The sequence below is a fragment of the Rana temporaria genome, chromosome 11, assembly GCF_905171775.1.
Source record: "Rana temporaria chromosome 11, aRanTem1.1, whole genome shotgun sequence".
Taxonomy (NCBI): domain Eukaryota; kingdom Metazoa; phylum Chordata; class Amphibia; order Anura; family Ranidae; genus Rana; species Rana temporaria.
Genome location: NC_053499.1, coordinates 61,505,432 through 61,523,832, shown reverse-complemented (window position 1 = coordinate 61,523,832; position 18,401 = coordinate 61,505,432). Strand labels below are relative to the sequence as shown.

General features: G+C 41.1%; 1 protein-coding gene across 1 annotated transcript in view; it reads left to right on the top strand.

Moving 5' to 3' along the window:
* LOC120917387 (solute carrier family 22 member 6-B-like) overlaps positions 1-18,401 on the top strand; it is a 103,733-nt gene that overhangs the window by 13,187 nt on the left and 72,145 nt on the right. Inside the window, exon 2 of the mRNA XM_040328651.1 lies at positions 13,163-13,266. Within this exon, the coding sequence (XP_040184585.1) occupies positions 13,163-13,266 (104 nt within the window). The remainder of the gene's footprint in view (positions 1-13,162; positions 13,267-18,401) is intronic.

Below are 18,401 nucleotides of genomic sequence, written 5' to 3'. Positions count from 1 at the left end.
CCGAAAAGGCTACAAGCTGATATGTTGGCAGGTACCATACGGTACATTGCCACATTCATACCACCAGAGGAACCCTACCAATCCCCAGAACCACCACCACCCTATGGTCCCTATGCTACCCACCCCCCGCAACATATGTCAGCACCACCACTTCCTCACTTCACAGCACCACCTTTTCCCAGCCACCTACCTCAACCCACACCACCTTACCCGACTCAGACGACAACACTTTCTACCCACCCTCATCTACCAACACCACCTTCTGCATACACTACTCATACTTCCACAACAGTTCCTGATTTTACGCACCTGCAGACGCAAACTTCTACCTACCCTCCTCAGACTACCCAAACACTTTCACCTTACACACACCCACAGACGACACCTTCTGCCTACCATCCTCCGACTTCCCAAACACTTCATCTGCCGACACAACCTCCTATGTTTTACCCTTCTCGGACGACATCGACTTATTCTGATTACCCACACCTGCCTACACTCCCACCTTACAATACCCAACCTACACCAACACCACCACCACCACCAGCAACACCACCTTCCCGTTGGCCGCAGGCTAGTACGTCTACTTCCAAACGGTCACGTTTTGGCCAATCAATACATGCTGGCATGTCAGTGGATGACACAGGGGAATCCCCTAAAAGTTTCCAAAATCTTTAATTAATAAACTGTTCTATGAGCAACGTTTGCTTGATTTCTTTTTGTTGACAAAAATAAAAAAACACAAATTTGATGAATATAGTTTTTAATATTCTGTATAAAAAAATAAAAAAAATTGGACCTTCTAAAACGTGTGTTTTTTAATATTAGATGCATATACAAATATATTAGTATTGGGTAATGTATGCAATAGTGTTTGGTGCGTTTGGTGTCCGCCTATCATGGAGGCCCTCTCGTCCTCGGACGAGAGGGCCTCCGTGATGGACGAACACTGAACACAGTGCCTCATAGGACGCTGAATGTTCCGCCTATCACGGAACAGAAGATGTAGGAGGCACGGCTTTTGAAGAAACGTACGGCCACGATTCGCAAAGGTAAGGGCACGGTCTGATCATGTAAAGGGGCCGGTCTGGACATGCAATGGGGCACAGTCTGGCATGTAATGGGGCACAATCTGGCATGTAATGGGGCACAGTCTGTCATGTAATGGGGCTCAATCTGGCATGTAATGGGGCACAGTCTGGCATGTAATGGGGCACAGTCTGGCATGTAATGGGGCAGGTCTGGCATGTAATGGGGCACAATCTGGCATGTAATGGGGCACAGTCTGTCATGTAATGGGGCTCAATCTGGCATGTAATGGGGCACAGTCTGGCATGTAATGGGGCACAGTCTGGCATGTAATGGGGCACAGTCTGGAATGTAATGGGGCACAGTCTGGAATGTAATGGGGCACAGTCTGGAATGTAATGGGGCACAGTCTGGCATGTAATGGGGCACAGTCTGGAATGTAATGGTGGCACCGTGAGGCGAGTCATGAATAGTTGGAAGGGGGTAGTCTTATACGGTGAGTATATCACAAAACCAACATTTTGGATGTAAAATTAGGGGGTCGTCTTACACACAGTGGTCTTATACCCCGGCAAATACGGTAGCTTTCTTTTGGGTTTTCTACATTTTTTTTTTTTTTTTTTTTTATGGGCACTAGAGCATCATTTTGGAAAATTAAAAAAAAAAAACATATATCAGCACAATAAATTTGACAAAGATTTTTAACCTTACCTCAGTGTGATGATAAGTCGCTCCACAGGGGGTATGGAATTGCGGAAAAAGGTGTCCATCCTCTGTAATCTACCGCTGAGCAGTTCAAGCAACTCATCGAAGCTGTTAATAAAAATAAATGGGGTTTTTAGTGGACATGGAAAGGTACAATGTCAAAAAGAATGAATACAGATACTTTTTACTAACCTTTTAATTGACATCCTGGTGTAGTCCAGAAATTTCTCCTCGTGCTCTCGGAGATCATTATAAAGGACCCAAAATTGGCCTGTCTCTTCCCGACCGGCAATAACAGGGTGGATCCAGTATCTCCGTGCCCTCTTCCTTCTCCTCTGTCCCTGGTATAGCATATACGAGGTGGCGGTGGCTGCTGCCAGCATACATGCCATCTCATCGTCGCTCATTTTCTCAGTGTGGAGTCGGAAGCACAATGATGACCCGGAAGAGGTATATTCACACAGGAAGAGGAAAAAAAAAATCCTAGGATAGCAACAAGTGATGTCAGGGATGATAATTTTTCCTATTGGATTATATGAAAAACGACGAGGTACAAAAATGTCGGAAGACGCTGTATGCAAACGCGCGCAAACGCGCATATACGCGCGACAAAACGCCGAAAAAAACGCTGATAAAATACGCCGGAAAACGCCGCTATTGCCTACGCCTAGGTGTGAATGCAGCGACATGCTCTTTGTTTGCTTTCGCATGACTTTGTTATTGTTGGATCCCATAAATAAACTGTAACCAATGCATAAGGACCACCGCACGACTAAATACGTCCTCTTTTTGAAGAGGGATATCTCGGTAACAGCAGCAGCTGCTGCCACAACCAAGATATCCATCTCTTCAGGCGGCGGTCCTGTAAACGATAATGATGGTCTCCGTTAGGATCACCGTTATTGGTCGTGGGAGAGGGCCCTCCTCCCGCCGCTCTCCCGCGCCCTCCACCAATTACCGGAGCCGTCGGTATCGGCGGAGGCGATCGGGTACTTCTCCCTCTGTGGCATGGATATGAGTGAGGGCAAGATGGCCCCCACCAGTCTCCATACCATAGCAGGGCGGAAGCGACGTCAAAACATCACTTCCGCCCATACGTCTTACAGGCAAATTTTTTTGTTTTTTGTTGTCATTTTTTGAAATGACAATTTTTTTTTTTTTTTTTTTGCATTTTAGTCTAAATATGAGATCTAAGGGCCAGATTCACATACATTTCCGCTACGCAGCGGCGGCGTAACGTAATCCATTTACGTTACACCGCCGCAAGTTTGCAGCGTAAGTGCCTGATTCACAAAGCACTTACCTGTAAACTTGCGGCGGTGTAACGTAAATGTGCTCGGCGCAAGCCCGCCCAATTCAAATGGGGCGGGCACCATTTAAATTAGGTGCGTTCCCGCGCCGAACGTACTGCGCATGCTCCGTTGGGAAAATTACCCAACGTGCATTGCGCTAAATGACGTCGCACGGACGTCATTTGTTTAGACGTTAACGTAAATGGCGTCCACCGCCATTCACGGACAACTTACGCAAACGACGTGATTTTTTTAATTTCGACGCGGGAACGACGGCCATACTTAACATTGCTTAGGACACCTAGGAGGTAGTCCCAATTTTACGCGGCGTATCTCGACGGAAACAACGTAAAGTTAGATCGACGGGCATCGCGGACGTTTGGGAATCGCCGTAACTAGTCATTTGCATATTCTACGCCGACCGCAATGGCCTCGCCACCTAGCGGCCGGCATAGAATTGCATCCTAAGATCCGACAGTGTAAGTCAATTACACCTGTCGGATCTTAGGGCTATCTATGCGGAGCTGATTTTATGAATCAGCCGCATAGTTAGGACGGGCGGATCACAGAGATACGACGGCATATCAGGAGATACGCCGTCGTATCTCTTTTGTGAATCTGGCCCCAAGGTCTTTTTGACCCCAGATCTCATATTTAAGAGGACCTGTCATGCTTTTTTTTATTACAAGGGATGTTTACATTCCTTGTAATGGGAATAAAAGTGACCTTTTTTTTTTAAACAGTGTAAAAATAAATTAAATCAAGTAAAATAAATAAGAAAACTATTTTTTTTTAAAGTGCCCCTTCCCGACGAGCTTGCGTACAGAAGCGAACGCATATGTGAGTAGCGCCCGCATATGAAAACGTTGTTTAAACCACACAAGTGAGGTATCGCTGCAATCATTATAGCGAGAGCAATAATTCTAGCCCTAGATCTCCTCTCTAACTCAAAAGATTCAACCTACAGAATTTTTTAAACGTCGCCTTTGGAGATTTTTTAAGGGTAAAAGTTTGACGCCATTCCACAAGCGGGCGCAATTTTGAAGCATGACATGTTGGGTATCAATTTACTCAGCATAACATTATCTTTCACAATATAAAAACAATTTGGCTAACTTTAGTGTTGTCTTATTTTTTTAAATAAAAAGTAAATTTTTCCCAAAAAAAGTGCGCTTGTAAGACCGCTGCGCAAATACGGTGTGACAAAAAGTATTGCAATGACCTCCATTTCATTCTCTAGGGTGTTAGGAAATATATATATATATATATATATATATATATATATATATATATATATATATAATGTTTGGGGGTTCTAAGTAATTTTCTAGCAAAAAAAAACTGTTTTAAACTTGTAAACACCGAGTCTGAAAAACAGGTCCGGGGCTTAAGTGGTTAATCTGTAAACAGGACTTTGAAAACTTTTATGATTGTCACTTACTTAAACCGATGTACTTGCATTTGTCAAATAAAGTTGAAAAAAAAGAAAGAGTTTAGTTATGCTTTAACCACTTCAGCCCCAGTAGGATTTACCCACTTTCTGGCCAGGCCATTTATTGCGATACAGCACTTTGTCGCTTTAACTGACAATTGCGCGGTCGTGCGACACTGTACCCAAACAAAATTGATGTCCTTTTTTTATTTTATTAATACATTTATTTATTTTTTATTAACCGCTTGCTGACTGCCCACCGCAGTTTTACTGCGGCAGGTTGGCTCGGCTGCGCAAAATCACGTAATATAACGTGATATTGCTCTGCGGCCACTAGGGGCAGGCGCGCGTGCCCCCTGCTCGCCCCTGGTGCTGATGCGAGTGCACCCGTGATCGCTCGTGACAGAGCGAGAACCGGGAGCTGTGTTTGTAAACACACAGCTTCTGGTTCTTTCAGGGGGAGAAATGACTGATCGTATGTTCATACAATGTATGAACAGCGATCTGTCATTTCCCCTAGACAGTCCCACTCCTCCTTCAATTAGAACACACTTAAGGGAACATAATTAACCCCTTTATCGGCCCCTAGTGTTAACCCCTTCACTGCCAGTGACATTTTTACAGTAATCAATGCATTTTTATAGCACTGATCGCTATAAAAATGTCAATGGTCCCAAAAATGTGTCAAAAGTGTCCGATGTGTCTGCCATAAGATCCCAGTACTAATAAAAATTGCAGATCACCGCCATTACTAGTAAAAAAAAAAAAATATATATATATATACTCTTTGTGAAAAAAAATATATATATATTAATAAAAATGGCATAAAACGATCCCCTATTTTGTAGATGCTATAACTTTTGCGCAAACCAATCAATAAACGGTTATTGCGATTTTTTTACGAAAAATATGTAGAAGAATCCGTATCGGCCTAAACTGAGTAAATAAAATCGTTTTTTCTTTGGGAGCCACGTTGCATGACCGCACAAATGTCAGTTAAAGCGATGTAGTGCCGAATTGCAAAAAGTGGCCCGGTCATTGACCAGCAAAATGCTCCAGGCTGAAGTGGTTAATAAAATGTTTTGTTTTTCTTCTTCCCCTTTCTGTCTCCCTCTCGCCTGTCCGTGCCCCCTCTCTCTCGCTCTGCCCTCCCTTCACCTCCCCTACTGGATGGCCCCAATCAGGACGGAAATGACTAAAATAACTTTTACCTCATATAACGTTAAGGGACTTAATATCCCAGAGAAACAAGTTAGGCTGCTTTCGGAAATAGGTAGACTTAAATCACAGATTATTTTTTACAAGAGACACATTTTAAAGGTGACAAAACCCCAAACCTTAAAAACCACAGATTCCCGACAATATACCATAGTACATCACAGAGTTCAAAATCCTGTGTCTATTTTGATGTCCAAGCAGATAGCATGGAAGGAATTGGGGGTAGTGAGGGATGAGGCAGGACATCTTTTAATAGTGAAGGGAACTCAATAGTGAAGGGAGTCAACAAAAAGTCACACTAGTGAATATATACCCTGTAGACCAGATAAATTGTTTGGAAACATACCTACAATTGGTCCAGCAACATAAGGAAGGAATTCTGGTAATGGACCCTATAAAGGACACTTCGAAAGGTATCTCCCATCTGTCATATACTAAATTAAGAAAAGTGAAGAAACTCTTACAAGATTTACAATTGATAGATAGTTGGAGGACTGTCCACACATAGGATAGGGACTACACGTTTTTTGCGGCGAGATATAAAACATATACTAGAATCGATTATGTTTTAATCTCCCAGAGCCTGGCCGCATCTCTCGTAGATGCCTCTATTGCAGTGGTTCTCAACCTTTCTAGTTCCATGTAAAATAATTTTCGTAGCGTGGGTTGTCAGCAAGGCAAGACAAGTAATTTGCGCCCCTAACCCACGGACATTTAGCGCTCCCTGAATCCCCTCCACTTGTACAGTATTAAAACCCCTTATGGTAGATTTTGGGATGTACCACTCCTCTTTCTCTTTGTTCTTCTTTCTTTCTATTTTATCTCTCTCTATCTTAATTTCTTGTATTTTTCCCTCATCTCTCTAGCCTGGCGGTGCGGGCTTCAGGAAGTTTTTTTTGCATTGAACGACACAGGGTAAACAACTCCCTTTTGTTTGTGGGAAACACATAAGTGTGTAATGAGAGGTAATTTCATCTCGATGGGGGCATGTAGGAAACAAAAATTAAATGAACAGATAGACTCGATGTTTAAACATATTGGGGAGCTAGAAACGGTGAATAGAAAATCCCAGGCACAATTAATAGAACAAGAACTAGAAGACGCGGGAAAAGTTGAATCCATTACTAATCGATAAAGCGAAAAACAAATTAACCAGAGGGATGCAAACATTGTATGAGTTTGGGAAAAAAACAGGTAGAATGTTAGCAAATGTGCAAATTAGCAAATTAGCCCTGAGAGAAGCCAATACACTTAACCATATCGCACAAATGAAGACACAAAATGAAATTATTAATGCCCCACAGAAAATCGCACAATACTTTAAGGAGTACCACAAGAAATTATATCAGTTAGAAGAGAAACTCACGCCAGAAAATGCTCAAAAGAAACTGGAAGCAGCCAGGTCCGGATGGTTACACCCTATCATATTATAGAATGTTCGCTGAGAACTTGGCTCCCAGATTTATAGCAGCTTATAACTCACTGCAGGAGGGAAAGAAAATACGGAATGAGATGCTGTTGGCACATATAACAGTCATCCCAAAGGAAGGTAAAGATCCATCACAATGTGCTAGCTACCGTCCTATATCACTGTTGAATGTGGACCTGAAAGTGTTTACTAAGATCCTCGTCACAAAATTAATAGAGTATATCCCGGATTTAATACACCCAGATCAAGTGGGATTTACCCCTGGGCAAGAGGGAAGAGAAAACACACAACGAGTGGTGAGTGCGATTTATCTAGCACAAAAACATAGGATGCAAATGATATTAGTATCTGCTGATGCAAAAAAAGCTTTCGATAGAGTTACATAGTTAATCAGGTTGAAAAAAGACACAAGTTAATCCAGTTCAACCTAAAAAAAATAAACAAACAAAATAAAAAACATCGTACAATCCCATACACCCAACTTCCTACCCACAGTTGATCCAGAGGAAGGCAAAAAACCCCAGTAGAGCATGATCCAATTTGCTACAGCAGGGGAAAAAATTCCTGCCTGATCCCCCGAGAGGCAATCGGATTTACCCTGGATCAACTTTACCTACAAATCTTAGTACTCAGTTATATTATGTACATTTAGGAAAGTATCCAGGCCTTTCTTAAAGCAATCTACTGAGCTGGCCAGAACAACCTCTGGGGGGAGTCTGTTCCACATTTTCACAGCTCTTACTGTAAAGAAACCTTTTCGTATTTGAAGATGAAATCTCTTTTCCTCTAGACGTAATAAGGGTGCCCCCTTGTCCTCAGTGTTGACCGTAAAGTGAATAACTCAACACCAAGTTCACTATATGGACCCCTTAAATATTTGTACATGTGGATCATATCCCCCCTTATTCTCCTCTTCTCAAGAGTGAATACATTCAGTTCCTCTAATATTTCCTCATAGCTGAGCTCCTCCATGCCTCTTATCAATTTGGTTGCCCTTCTCTGCACTTTCTCCAGTTCCCCGATATCCTTTTTGAGAACCGGTGCCAAAAAACTGAACTGCATTTTCCAGAGTGGAATGGATTTTTCTAAAAGCAAGGCTACAGCATATAGGACTGAGAGAAGGGATAATGAGCTGGTTCGATAATCTATACTCAGAACCGAGCACAAGGGTTAAAATCTCGCAACCATTTATTATTCGAAATAGCGCAAGACAATAGAACCTTTTTTAAGGAAGATATGGGCAAATCCAAACATTAAGGGGATAATAACGAAGGTGAAAGAACAGAAACTGGTATCATATACCGATGATTTAATTTTGTTTATAACGTCCCAGGTTATAGCCATGCCTTCCCTGCTGGCAGAACTAAGAGAATATGGAAAATTGTCCAATTTTAAGGTTAACTATGGGAAATCAGAGGCAATGGGAATGGAAATAAAATCTTTACTACTACATCAGATAACTACTCAATTTGATTTTAGATGGACAGATTCCCATATAAGCTACTTAGGGACTAAGGTATTGAGAAACTTAAACAAATTATTCAAACTTAACTATGTAGCATTGGGTAGACTAATAAAACTAGACTTACTGAGATGGGATAAATAAATCTTTACTTGGTTTGGGCGGATAAACATAATAAAGATGAACGTGTTACCGAGACTTTTGTATTTAATACAGTTTTACCAATTAAGGTCCCCAAAAGTTTTTTGAAGGATCTTAGGTCAAGGTTCCTGAAATTCATTTGGGCGGGGAAACCTGCGATGATACGAAGAACTATCTTGTCATTACCCAAAGTAGAAGGAGGGATTGGGCTCCCAGACCCAGTAAAGTACCAGGAAGCATCTAATCTAGTTAGAGTAGTAGAGTGGTGTGGGCTTAATAAGAAACCCTGGATAAAAATGGAACAGGCGACAGTGAATACACCCCTGGAAGGCCTAGTGTGGATCCCAGAAGCTGAAATGCCAGCAGAAATAAAGAAACACCGGACGATAGGGGCCACTATACAAACAATTAAAAAGGTTTTTAAAAAAACAAATATGTCTAAATACCTGAGTCCAATGACATTTAAGCCAGGTTTGATAGATCAAAGATTCAACGCTCTACGACAAAGAGGTATTAGTAGGATTACTCACTTTTCAAAAGACAACCAACTAATGACAAAGAGAGAGATTAAAAGAGAGGTAGCACCAGAATTAGATTTTTTTCGGATGCTACAATTAGAAGCGTTCTTACGGACAAAGGCAAAGGTATATACAGAAGTCAGAACTCACTGTCTTATTTCTATGCAATACTAATCAATCAATTTTCTGGGAATGTGTGAAAATACAGGAGTGTCTTTAGAAGACAGACCAGCAGCCATTCTAATACTAGATATCCCTATATCAGTGGGAAAATACAAAAATACACTGCTATAACATCTTATTATAGCCGCAAGGGCGTGTGTCCCTGTCCTGTGGGAAAAGGAGAGTCCACCAACTGGAACACAATGGTTCGCTAGAATCGCAGAGATTCAACAATGAAAGATCAAGATCGGAGGAGCGGGGGGGGGGGGGGTAGATGAGGAGAGAGAGGAGGTGTGAGGGTGAGGGTGGGAGAGTGTAATCTCTCCCGCCCCCACCCTCTTTTTTCCTTTTTTTTTTTTGTGTTTGGTTGGGGGAGGGAGGGGGGTATCACGAAGAAGTAAGGCAGAGGTTAAAGAGGAAAAGAAAAGTCACATTGAATTAATGAAGCATAAAGAAGATGGGAAAATACAAGAGTGTAGTTTCTTTTTTTTTTTGATTGATATAAGCAGGTGGTATAAAATGTGAAAAATAAAGAATTTATAAAAAAAAAAGAGCCACACCACTGATCAAGGGTCCAGAAAATACTTTATTCCAATATAGGTCAGGGGTAAAGCTTTTATATTTACTGGCATAAAGCCTTTCTGGACCCTTTAGCAGTAGTGTTGTGCTTCAGATTTCATTTTTTTACATTAGTGTTAGCAGCAGGGAGGTGGATGAGGGAATCCTTGCTGCTAAGCTATTGTATTCTGATAGTGGGTAGACTTCCCTGCCATCAGAATACACTGATCAGCATTAAGACCAACTCTAATCTGGGGTGCAGAGGTATGCCAGTACTCAGAGCAGGCCGTGCCCGTGCTTAGAATCTCTGCCGGAAGCTGGCACTTCTGTGTCAGCTTCCGGCACAGAGCTGCCTCATTTAGCTGTCTGCAAGGAGATTCCCAGGCTAAAAGCTAAATATAAGCAAAGAGCAGGTGCTAAAGCTGATGTCATTACCCAAATATTATAAATGCCTGTATTTGGGAAATTACTTGCCTGATGACACTGGTGGTCAGTGTAAATCCCACTTAACATTGGTGGTCAGTGTAAATCCCCCTAACATTCGGGATCGGTGTAGAAATACCACCTTACATTGGTGGTCAGTACAAATCGCCTCGACAATGGTTGTCAGTGTAAAATCCCTCTTACGCTGGTGGTTGGTGTAAATGCTCTTATTACATTGGTGTCAGTGTAGAAATCCCTCTTTTCTATTGGTGGGTGGTGTAAAATCCCCCATTACATGGTGGTCAGTGCAAATCCCCCCTCACATTGGTGGTCATTATATATTCCCCATTACATTGGTAGAATTCCCCACTATATACTTGCCAACGATTTCCAGCTTTGCTCTACATGATTCAGAACTTGCCACAGTGTACTGCCTCCTAACTAATCCCATCCCCCCACCACTGCCACTGATCCCATCAACCCCCCAGCATTGCCACTGATCACCCCCCAGCATTGTCACTGATTCCTAGGAGTTGTCTGTCTATTGATGGGTCCCCTGACCTCCCCAGTCCATGGTGTGCAGGCAGTGAGTAAGGATGAGCTTTGTGTTCGAGTCGAACATGAGTCCGACTCGAACATTGGCCGTTCGCCCATTCGGCAAACAGCGAACAATTTGGGGTGTTCGCGGCAAATTGGAAAAGCCGCAGAACACACTGTAAAAGTCTATGGGATAATTCTAAAGTGGTAATTTTAAAGGTTAATATGCAAGTTATTGTCCTATATTGATGGGCAGCACTGATGAGCAGGCACTGATGGGCACTGAAAATCAGCAGTGACTGGCATCACTAATGGGCACTGATTGGTGTCACTGTTGTGCATTGATTGGTGTCTCTGGTGGGCACTGATTGGAGGCACTGGGGGGCTTTACTGTAATCAGGGCACTGATGGTCAGTGCCCTGATTACATGTCTGTGTGTTTTCTGCGAGGAGATGCCGCTGATTGGCTCTCCTCGCCACACACTCTGTCAGTGTAGGGCAATGAGAGAAGATCACCGGCACTTCTGCATTTACATATGACCGACTGTGACTGGACACAGGCGATCACATGGTTAAAGAGCCACATGTTCGGCTCTTTACAGAGATTGGGGCCACGCTGTATCATAGCAACACCGCGCACCCCTTGCTGGCACGCAAGAGTGGCCGTTCTGGGCAAAACCTTACAACCCCTTTAAATGTATGTTCAGCTGAAAACTTTTCATCTCCTCTTTTTTTTTTTTGGATAGCTTTAGGAAACATTAGTGCCCCTGTCAGATTTTGTTTAGGTAGATTTCCCACTTACAGTCATGACAATACTCAAACCATTTGATAATGATGAGAAATCTTCCACAGAGACACAGGGGTTGATTTGCTAAAGGCGCTTTGTAAGTGCAGTTGCACCAGCTTGGTAAATCACTTTGCAAAGAATACCCAAAGACAGAGTGCAATTGCACTTTGAAAGTGCACAGTTTATTTGCCTTTACTAAATCAACCTTACAGACAGCAATAGAAGTTGACTGGGGTCTTAAGCCCCATACACACTATCAGTTTTCCTGCAGGTTTTTCTCTTCAGGTTTACCAAAACCATGTAGTGCAAGGGCCTGCCTGATTGCATATGAATTGAAACTCTTATGCCACGTACACACGATCGGTTTGTCTGATGAAAACGGTCTGATGGACCGTTTTCATCAGACTACCCGATCGTGTGTGGGCCCCATCGGTTTTTTATCCATCGGTTAAAAAACTAGGAACTTGTTTTAAAACTATCTGATGGTTAACTAACCGATAGAAAAAAAATGATCGTCTGTAGGCACGTCCATCCGTTAAAAATCCATGCATTCTCATACTAAATTAGGGGATGGGAGCGCTCGTTCTGGTAAAACTAGCGTTCGTTAAAGGGGTATGTATATGGGTATTTGGGAAAATACAGGACTGCAGAGAGGGGCTGGGGGAGAGGAAAATTCTGATTCTTCTTATTATTTATTTAAAAAAAAAAAAATGTGTCTTTTTTTTTTTCCGTCTGTGTTCTGTTGTTGTCCTTGTTTTTCTTGGATGCCCTTCCCGGGATTCCGGGGGGGGAAGATACGAACGAAAGAGGAATATGCCTAATAGGGGATGTATAATAATAAGTAGGATTGTGATGGTTGGGTTGTATTATTGCTTTTGTATTATGTAATATGTATTGTATTATTTTGCTTTAAAATAAAAAAAGAGATTAATTTAAAAAAAAAAACTAGCGTTCGTTATGGAGCTAGCACATTCATCACGCTGTAACAGACAGAAAAGCGCGAATCGTCTTTTACTAACACGAAATCAGCTAAAGCAGCCCCAAGGGTGGCGCCATTCGATTTGAACTTCCCCTTTATAGTGCCGTCGTACGTGATTTACGTGACCGCGTTGTGACACGATAATTTTTTTAACCGATTGTGTGTAGGCGCGACTGATCATCGGATAACTGATGAAAAATCCATCAGTCCGTTTTCATCGTGTGTACAGGGCATTAAGGTTTGACCTCATATTAGATGGTTTTGGTAAACCTGAAGCGAAAAACCTGCAGGAAAACTGATAGTGTGTATGGGGCTTTAGAGTTTTCTTTCTGTCTGCTGTGGTTAGCAGTAAAACTTGAATGCGGTCCTAATCCTTCCTCACTTTTCAGATTCCACCTCTCACCTTATTTGCTTTTTGTTAACATAGTTTGCATAAAAATGTTCTGTGTTGTTTCTCATGATTCCTCCCCCCCGACCCTTCTTTTTTGTAGTGGGATCTGGTCTGTAGTCATCGTAGAATGAGACAACTGGCTCAGTCCATTTACATGGCAGGAGTTCTGTTTGGGTCCATTGTGTTTGGCGGTCTCTCAGACAAGTAAGAATTTGCCAGCTCATATGTTCCACTGTCTGTCCAGCAAGGGCATAACTACATATCATGGGGCCCCATAGTAAACATAAGATATGTGCAAATTAAGGCAGGTAGCAGGAGATATGTCATCATAGTCAGAACACTTCTAGAGATCAGAGATTTTGACACAAGTTACTTAGGCCTGGTACACACGATAGGATTGATCCGCGGATACGGTCCTCCAGACCGTATCCGCGGATAAATCCTCTGGCGGATTTGGATCCGTTGGCATGTACTCACCATCGGATCCAAATCTGCGCGGAATTCAACCGCGGTGACGTGTCGCGCCGTCGCCGCGCCATCATCGCGACGCTGTCATATAAGGAAATCCACGCATGCGTCGAATCATTATGACGCATGCGAGGGACGGGTTCAGACGGATCGATCCGGTGAGTCTGTACAGACCACCGGATCGATCCGCTGGAGCCGATTCCAGCGGATAGATTTGTTAGCATGCTAACAAATTTTTATCTGCTGGAAATCGGAAATATCCGCTGGAACGTACACACCAGGGGATCTATCCGCTGAAACCGATCCGCTGAGATTTTTCAGCGGATGGATCCTCTCGTGTGTACGGGGCCCAAGGGAGAGGGATGCAACAGTGCAGGGTATTAAAGTGGTATCAAAGCTAAAAAAAAATGTAATATATTACAGCTTGCCAATCATTATATGTGATGGCTGCATTAGTTTTCACTCTGCCATCACATCTCAGAATTGGTAAGCTGAAATAAAATAAATTTGGCTTCTTTAACTTTTAAAATTAACTTTACAGCTAAGCAATCTGTGCTCTGTAGCTACCCAGTATTTTTTATCATTTCAGATCTCAGGGCCTCAGTGTAAATTCTAAGCTCTCATACCTCTTCCATTTTTACCACAGCAAGTACTGGAATGGGTGGTGCAGTAGTTAGTAAAAAAGAGTTTTAGTAAAAATAACGTGTTACAGTATGGCATGAAATTATTATTGCACAATTACTCTATAACTCTAATGCAAGCATCTGTAGGTTTTTATTTTTTATTTTTTTTCAGAACTATAAACAGCCGTTAGAGATACTTTAAAAATTCAGGATGCACTTGGCTGAAAGCAAAGCCAAAAATTACAGTTTTAAAAAAAATATATATTTATATAAAAATATAAAAAAAATATGATTATTATATTATATTCGACTTTTTAATTAATATCATGAATTTAAATGAATATGAATTTATTGTCGACCATTATCACATCTATAGCACAAGAAAAGCTCAAGTAAAATGGATCCCTTTAAGTTCTATGTCTTCACACTGGTCCTTTGCACTTCCGTCGTGGTGTTAAAAGTCTTGCTTGCTGCATTGTAGGTCAGTTAAAAACCGGCACCAAAAACACGATCTCTTAGTTGAAAACGCAGCAAGAACGCATCAATAACAGACACATGTTTACATTTTTGATGTGGTTTCTGAGTCACACGACCTATGAAAAACACACTATAAGCAGGTAAATTTGTGGTGAAATTGCGGCACAATCGCTGTAAAATCACAGCAAAACCACATGCATTTTCAGCGCCTTTATCTGCACTTTTTCTCAATTGGCAAAATGCAGAAAACACAATTTTCAGCAGATATGTTATTTCACTGCATCTCCAGTTAAAAGCTGAACTTGAACATCTTTGAGCAGCACAAACTGCAGCCATCTTGTGTAGGGGCAGATGATTTATATAATTAGAATCCATTAATACTTAGCTCAGGCATGCAGGCAGTGGCACCTTCTGTCAAAGGGAAGTAAGCATGACGTTTCTTTCATTTGCTGCATTAAGTTAGCTTGGCTGACCACTGCGTCTACAGTCCTTTACATTGTCAAATCAATGGTGTCCTCAATGTTTATAAATACAGGGAGATACTTATCCATTATGATAAAATGGGGGATGTGGTGGCGCTTGCAACTAAAATCACCAAAATAATGTATATAATAAAATATATGAGAGATACAACAAAATAGACTCCGCCTCCTGGCAATGATTAAAAGTGTATCACTCTAAACCGGAATACCATCCAACAAAAATAACCATAAAGTGGAGGATATTGAGAGTGAAAAAATAATGAAATATGTGTGACCAATGTGCCACTGACAGCACAATAGTCTAAATAAAATAGCAAACTTCAATCTGTGCATACAACATTTCCTTCAAATAAAAATATGATAGTCCAAACAGTGCTTCATCCACAAATCGTGCAATGTGCAACTATGCAAATAAATAAATAAATATCCAATGACCAACTGTCCACAAAATATTGCAAATAAATAAATGTGAATAAATCCGATGATAAAAAACAATCCAAAAAGTGCTAAAAGTGAAAAAAATATATATATAGAGTCCACACAAGGATCCCTAGAAAAAGTGTAAAAAAAGCTCCCAATACAACTATAAAATAGGAATCAATGTCCAGTGCACAAAACGTGCAAAAGTGAAAAATAAAAATCCAGTGGCTAATGAATATAATGAGTTTCTAAAGTGCATCTGTGCTCAGGTTGCTGTGACATGCAGAGTAATGTGATTGCAGTCAGCCCGATTCTCCACGGTGACCAGGAATATAAGTGCTAGCCCCTTACCTCAAGGAGGCTAATAAATAGCCTATAGGAATATTTCCCAATGATATCTCCCACAATCAACCGATCGATCCACTCCAATGTATTCACAGGCTCAGCGCGATGATTCTCAAAATAAAGCACAGGAATGCCTCCATAGTGTATGATTACAAACAATATTTTAATGAAAAAAGTAGTAACTTACAAGCAGTGCTGTAAGAACAGCATGTACAACGGCGTGTGTGTAATCCTGTGTCTCCCGCTCTGCGGCCGCAAGCGGGTGACGTCACCAACAGCCCTCCAACATCCTCACGCGTATCGCGACAGCCGACGTCGCTTAATCATAGGATGGAGGGCGGCTGGTACGAGGGTGACATTTATAGTAGCTTGCTAATGAACACATGAGAGAAACCGGCCAGCGAAACATCACAATGAGATAACTGCAATGTCGCCTGGACGATCTCACTCGCAAAACAGCAATCCATTGTTAAAACTTAGAATGTAATAATAATTACAAAATAAACATAAATAGCCCCCTCTGGTGGTTGAGGGAGGATATGCATGATAACGAATAATGGGAGTAAAATAGCTAATAATGAGGGTACGCCACTACCCCCTGCTGGACATAAAGATATATGTCACAAATATCTAAATACATAGATTTGAGGAAACCAGACCCTGGGATAGGACAATAATTTATCCAGACTGATAGCAGACCATTCAAAGGGATAAAAACAGGAAATATTATAGCAAAGTGCCTAATAATAACAGATGATTTCAGAGGGAAGGATGATAATAAATAATCCATAAATAGTCAATAAAGGAGGATGAGTGAATAAATATAAATCACTATTAATAAAATATAAAAAAAACCGCAACAGGTATTAAAAATCACCAAAATGGCAAGTAATAAAATACTCACTAAAATCATATATTAAAATAGTAAAAACGTTAAAAAAGGAGAGTGATGGAATAAGAATCTTAAAAGTTAGAAATAAAACAATTAAGATCAAATTCCACATTATGCCCATGTGGCGTTAAGGTGCACAATTTGTGTATCCAGCGGGATTCTGCCTGGCTAATTTTCTGCACTTTATTATCTCCTCTCCAATGGGGTTTATACTTTTCTATACCCCACACCATTAGTGAGGATGGGTCTTTATTATGGTATTGCTCATAATGGCGAGACAGACTATGCTTAGGGAACCCATTTATTATATTCTGCGTGTGTTCACGTAGTCTTTTCCTCAATTTTCTCTTAGTTCTACCAACATATTGGATCTTGCATGGACATTCCAGAAGGTAGACTACCCCTTCAGACTCACATGAAATAAATTCTTTGATTTTATATTCCTTCCCTGTGAAGCACGACTTAAAATTTTCTTTTTTCTTCTTACTCTCCTTAGTACGTTTACAAGTAAAACATCTTTTACAGGGATAATAACCTTTCTCATTAAAAAATGAAAAACTTTTTTTCTCTGGAGGATCAAGAACATTTTTGGCAATCATGTCCCGTAGAGTAGGAGCCCTCCTATATGTAAATAATGGCCTCTCTGGAAGTATTGATGCCAGATGACGGTCGGCCCTCACAATGTGCCAATATTTCCTACAGATCGCCTCTATCTGCTTATGCTGCACGTTATAGTCCATTATTAGGGGTACTCCCCACATATAGGAGTTTTTTCTTGTAGAATCCTGGATCAGTGTATTTCTATCTAGGGTGACAACATCTTGTATCTTTTTCTCAATAAAATCGGATTTGTAGCCCTTTTCCACAAATCTCTTGCCAATAAAGTCCGCCTGTTTCAAAAATACTTCGGTTTTAGTGCAATTTCTCCTTAATCTCAACAGCTGACCCTTTGGTATATTGTCTAGCCAGGGCGTGTGGTGACAGCTATCCAAAGGCAGGTAGCTGTTTCTATCCACAGTTTTAAAGTGCGTTTGTGTTACCAATTTTGTTCCTTCTTTGGTAATCTCCAGATCAAGAAAGTGGATTTTTTCATCACTAATCTCCCAGGTCAATTTGATATTTTTTCATTTGTATTCAAATAAAAGCCAAAGTCAATAAGACTCTCCCTATCTCCTGCCCAAATAATTAAAATATCATCAATAAAACGCCTGTATAAAAGTAACTGTTGCGGTTTTCTGTTATATAAAACATCTGCTTCCCATTCAGCCATATACAGATTGGCAACACTTGGTGCATACTTCGCGCCCATCGCAATACCGCAAATTTGCTTGAAATAGTCATTTCCGTACCAGAAATAATTGTGATCTAGACTGTAGTCTAGACAATTGCAAATAAATTTCTTCTGTACGGTTTTAAGATCACTTAGACCATTCAATGCCCACTCAGTGGCTTGTATTGCTTCCTTATGGTTGATAATTGTATATAATGAAGATACATCAGCTGTTGCTAGATAGATAGAATTCTCATCAAGTGAAATCGTATCCAATAGCTGGATAAGGTGTTTTGTGTCTCTGAGGTACGATTCAGTCTTTTTCACTAGAGGTTGCAAAAACCAGTCAATGTATTCACCTA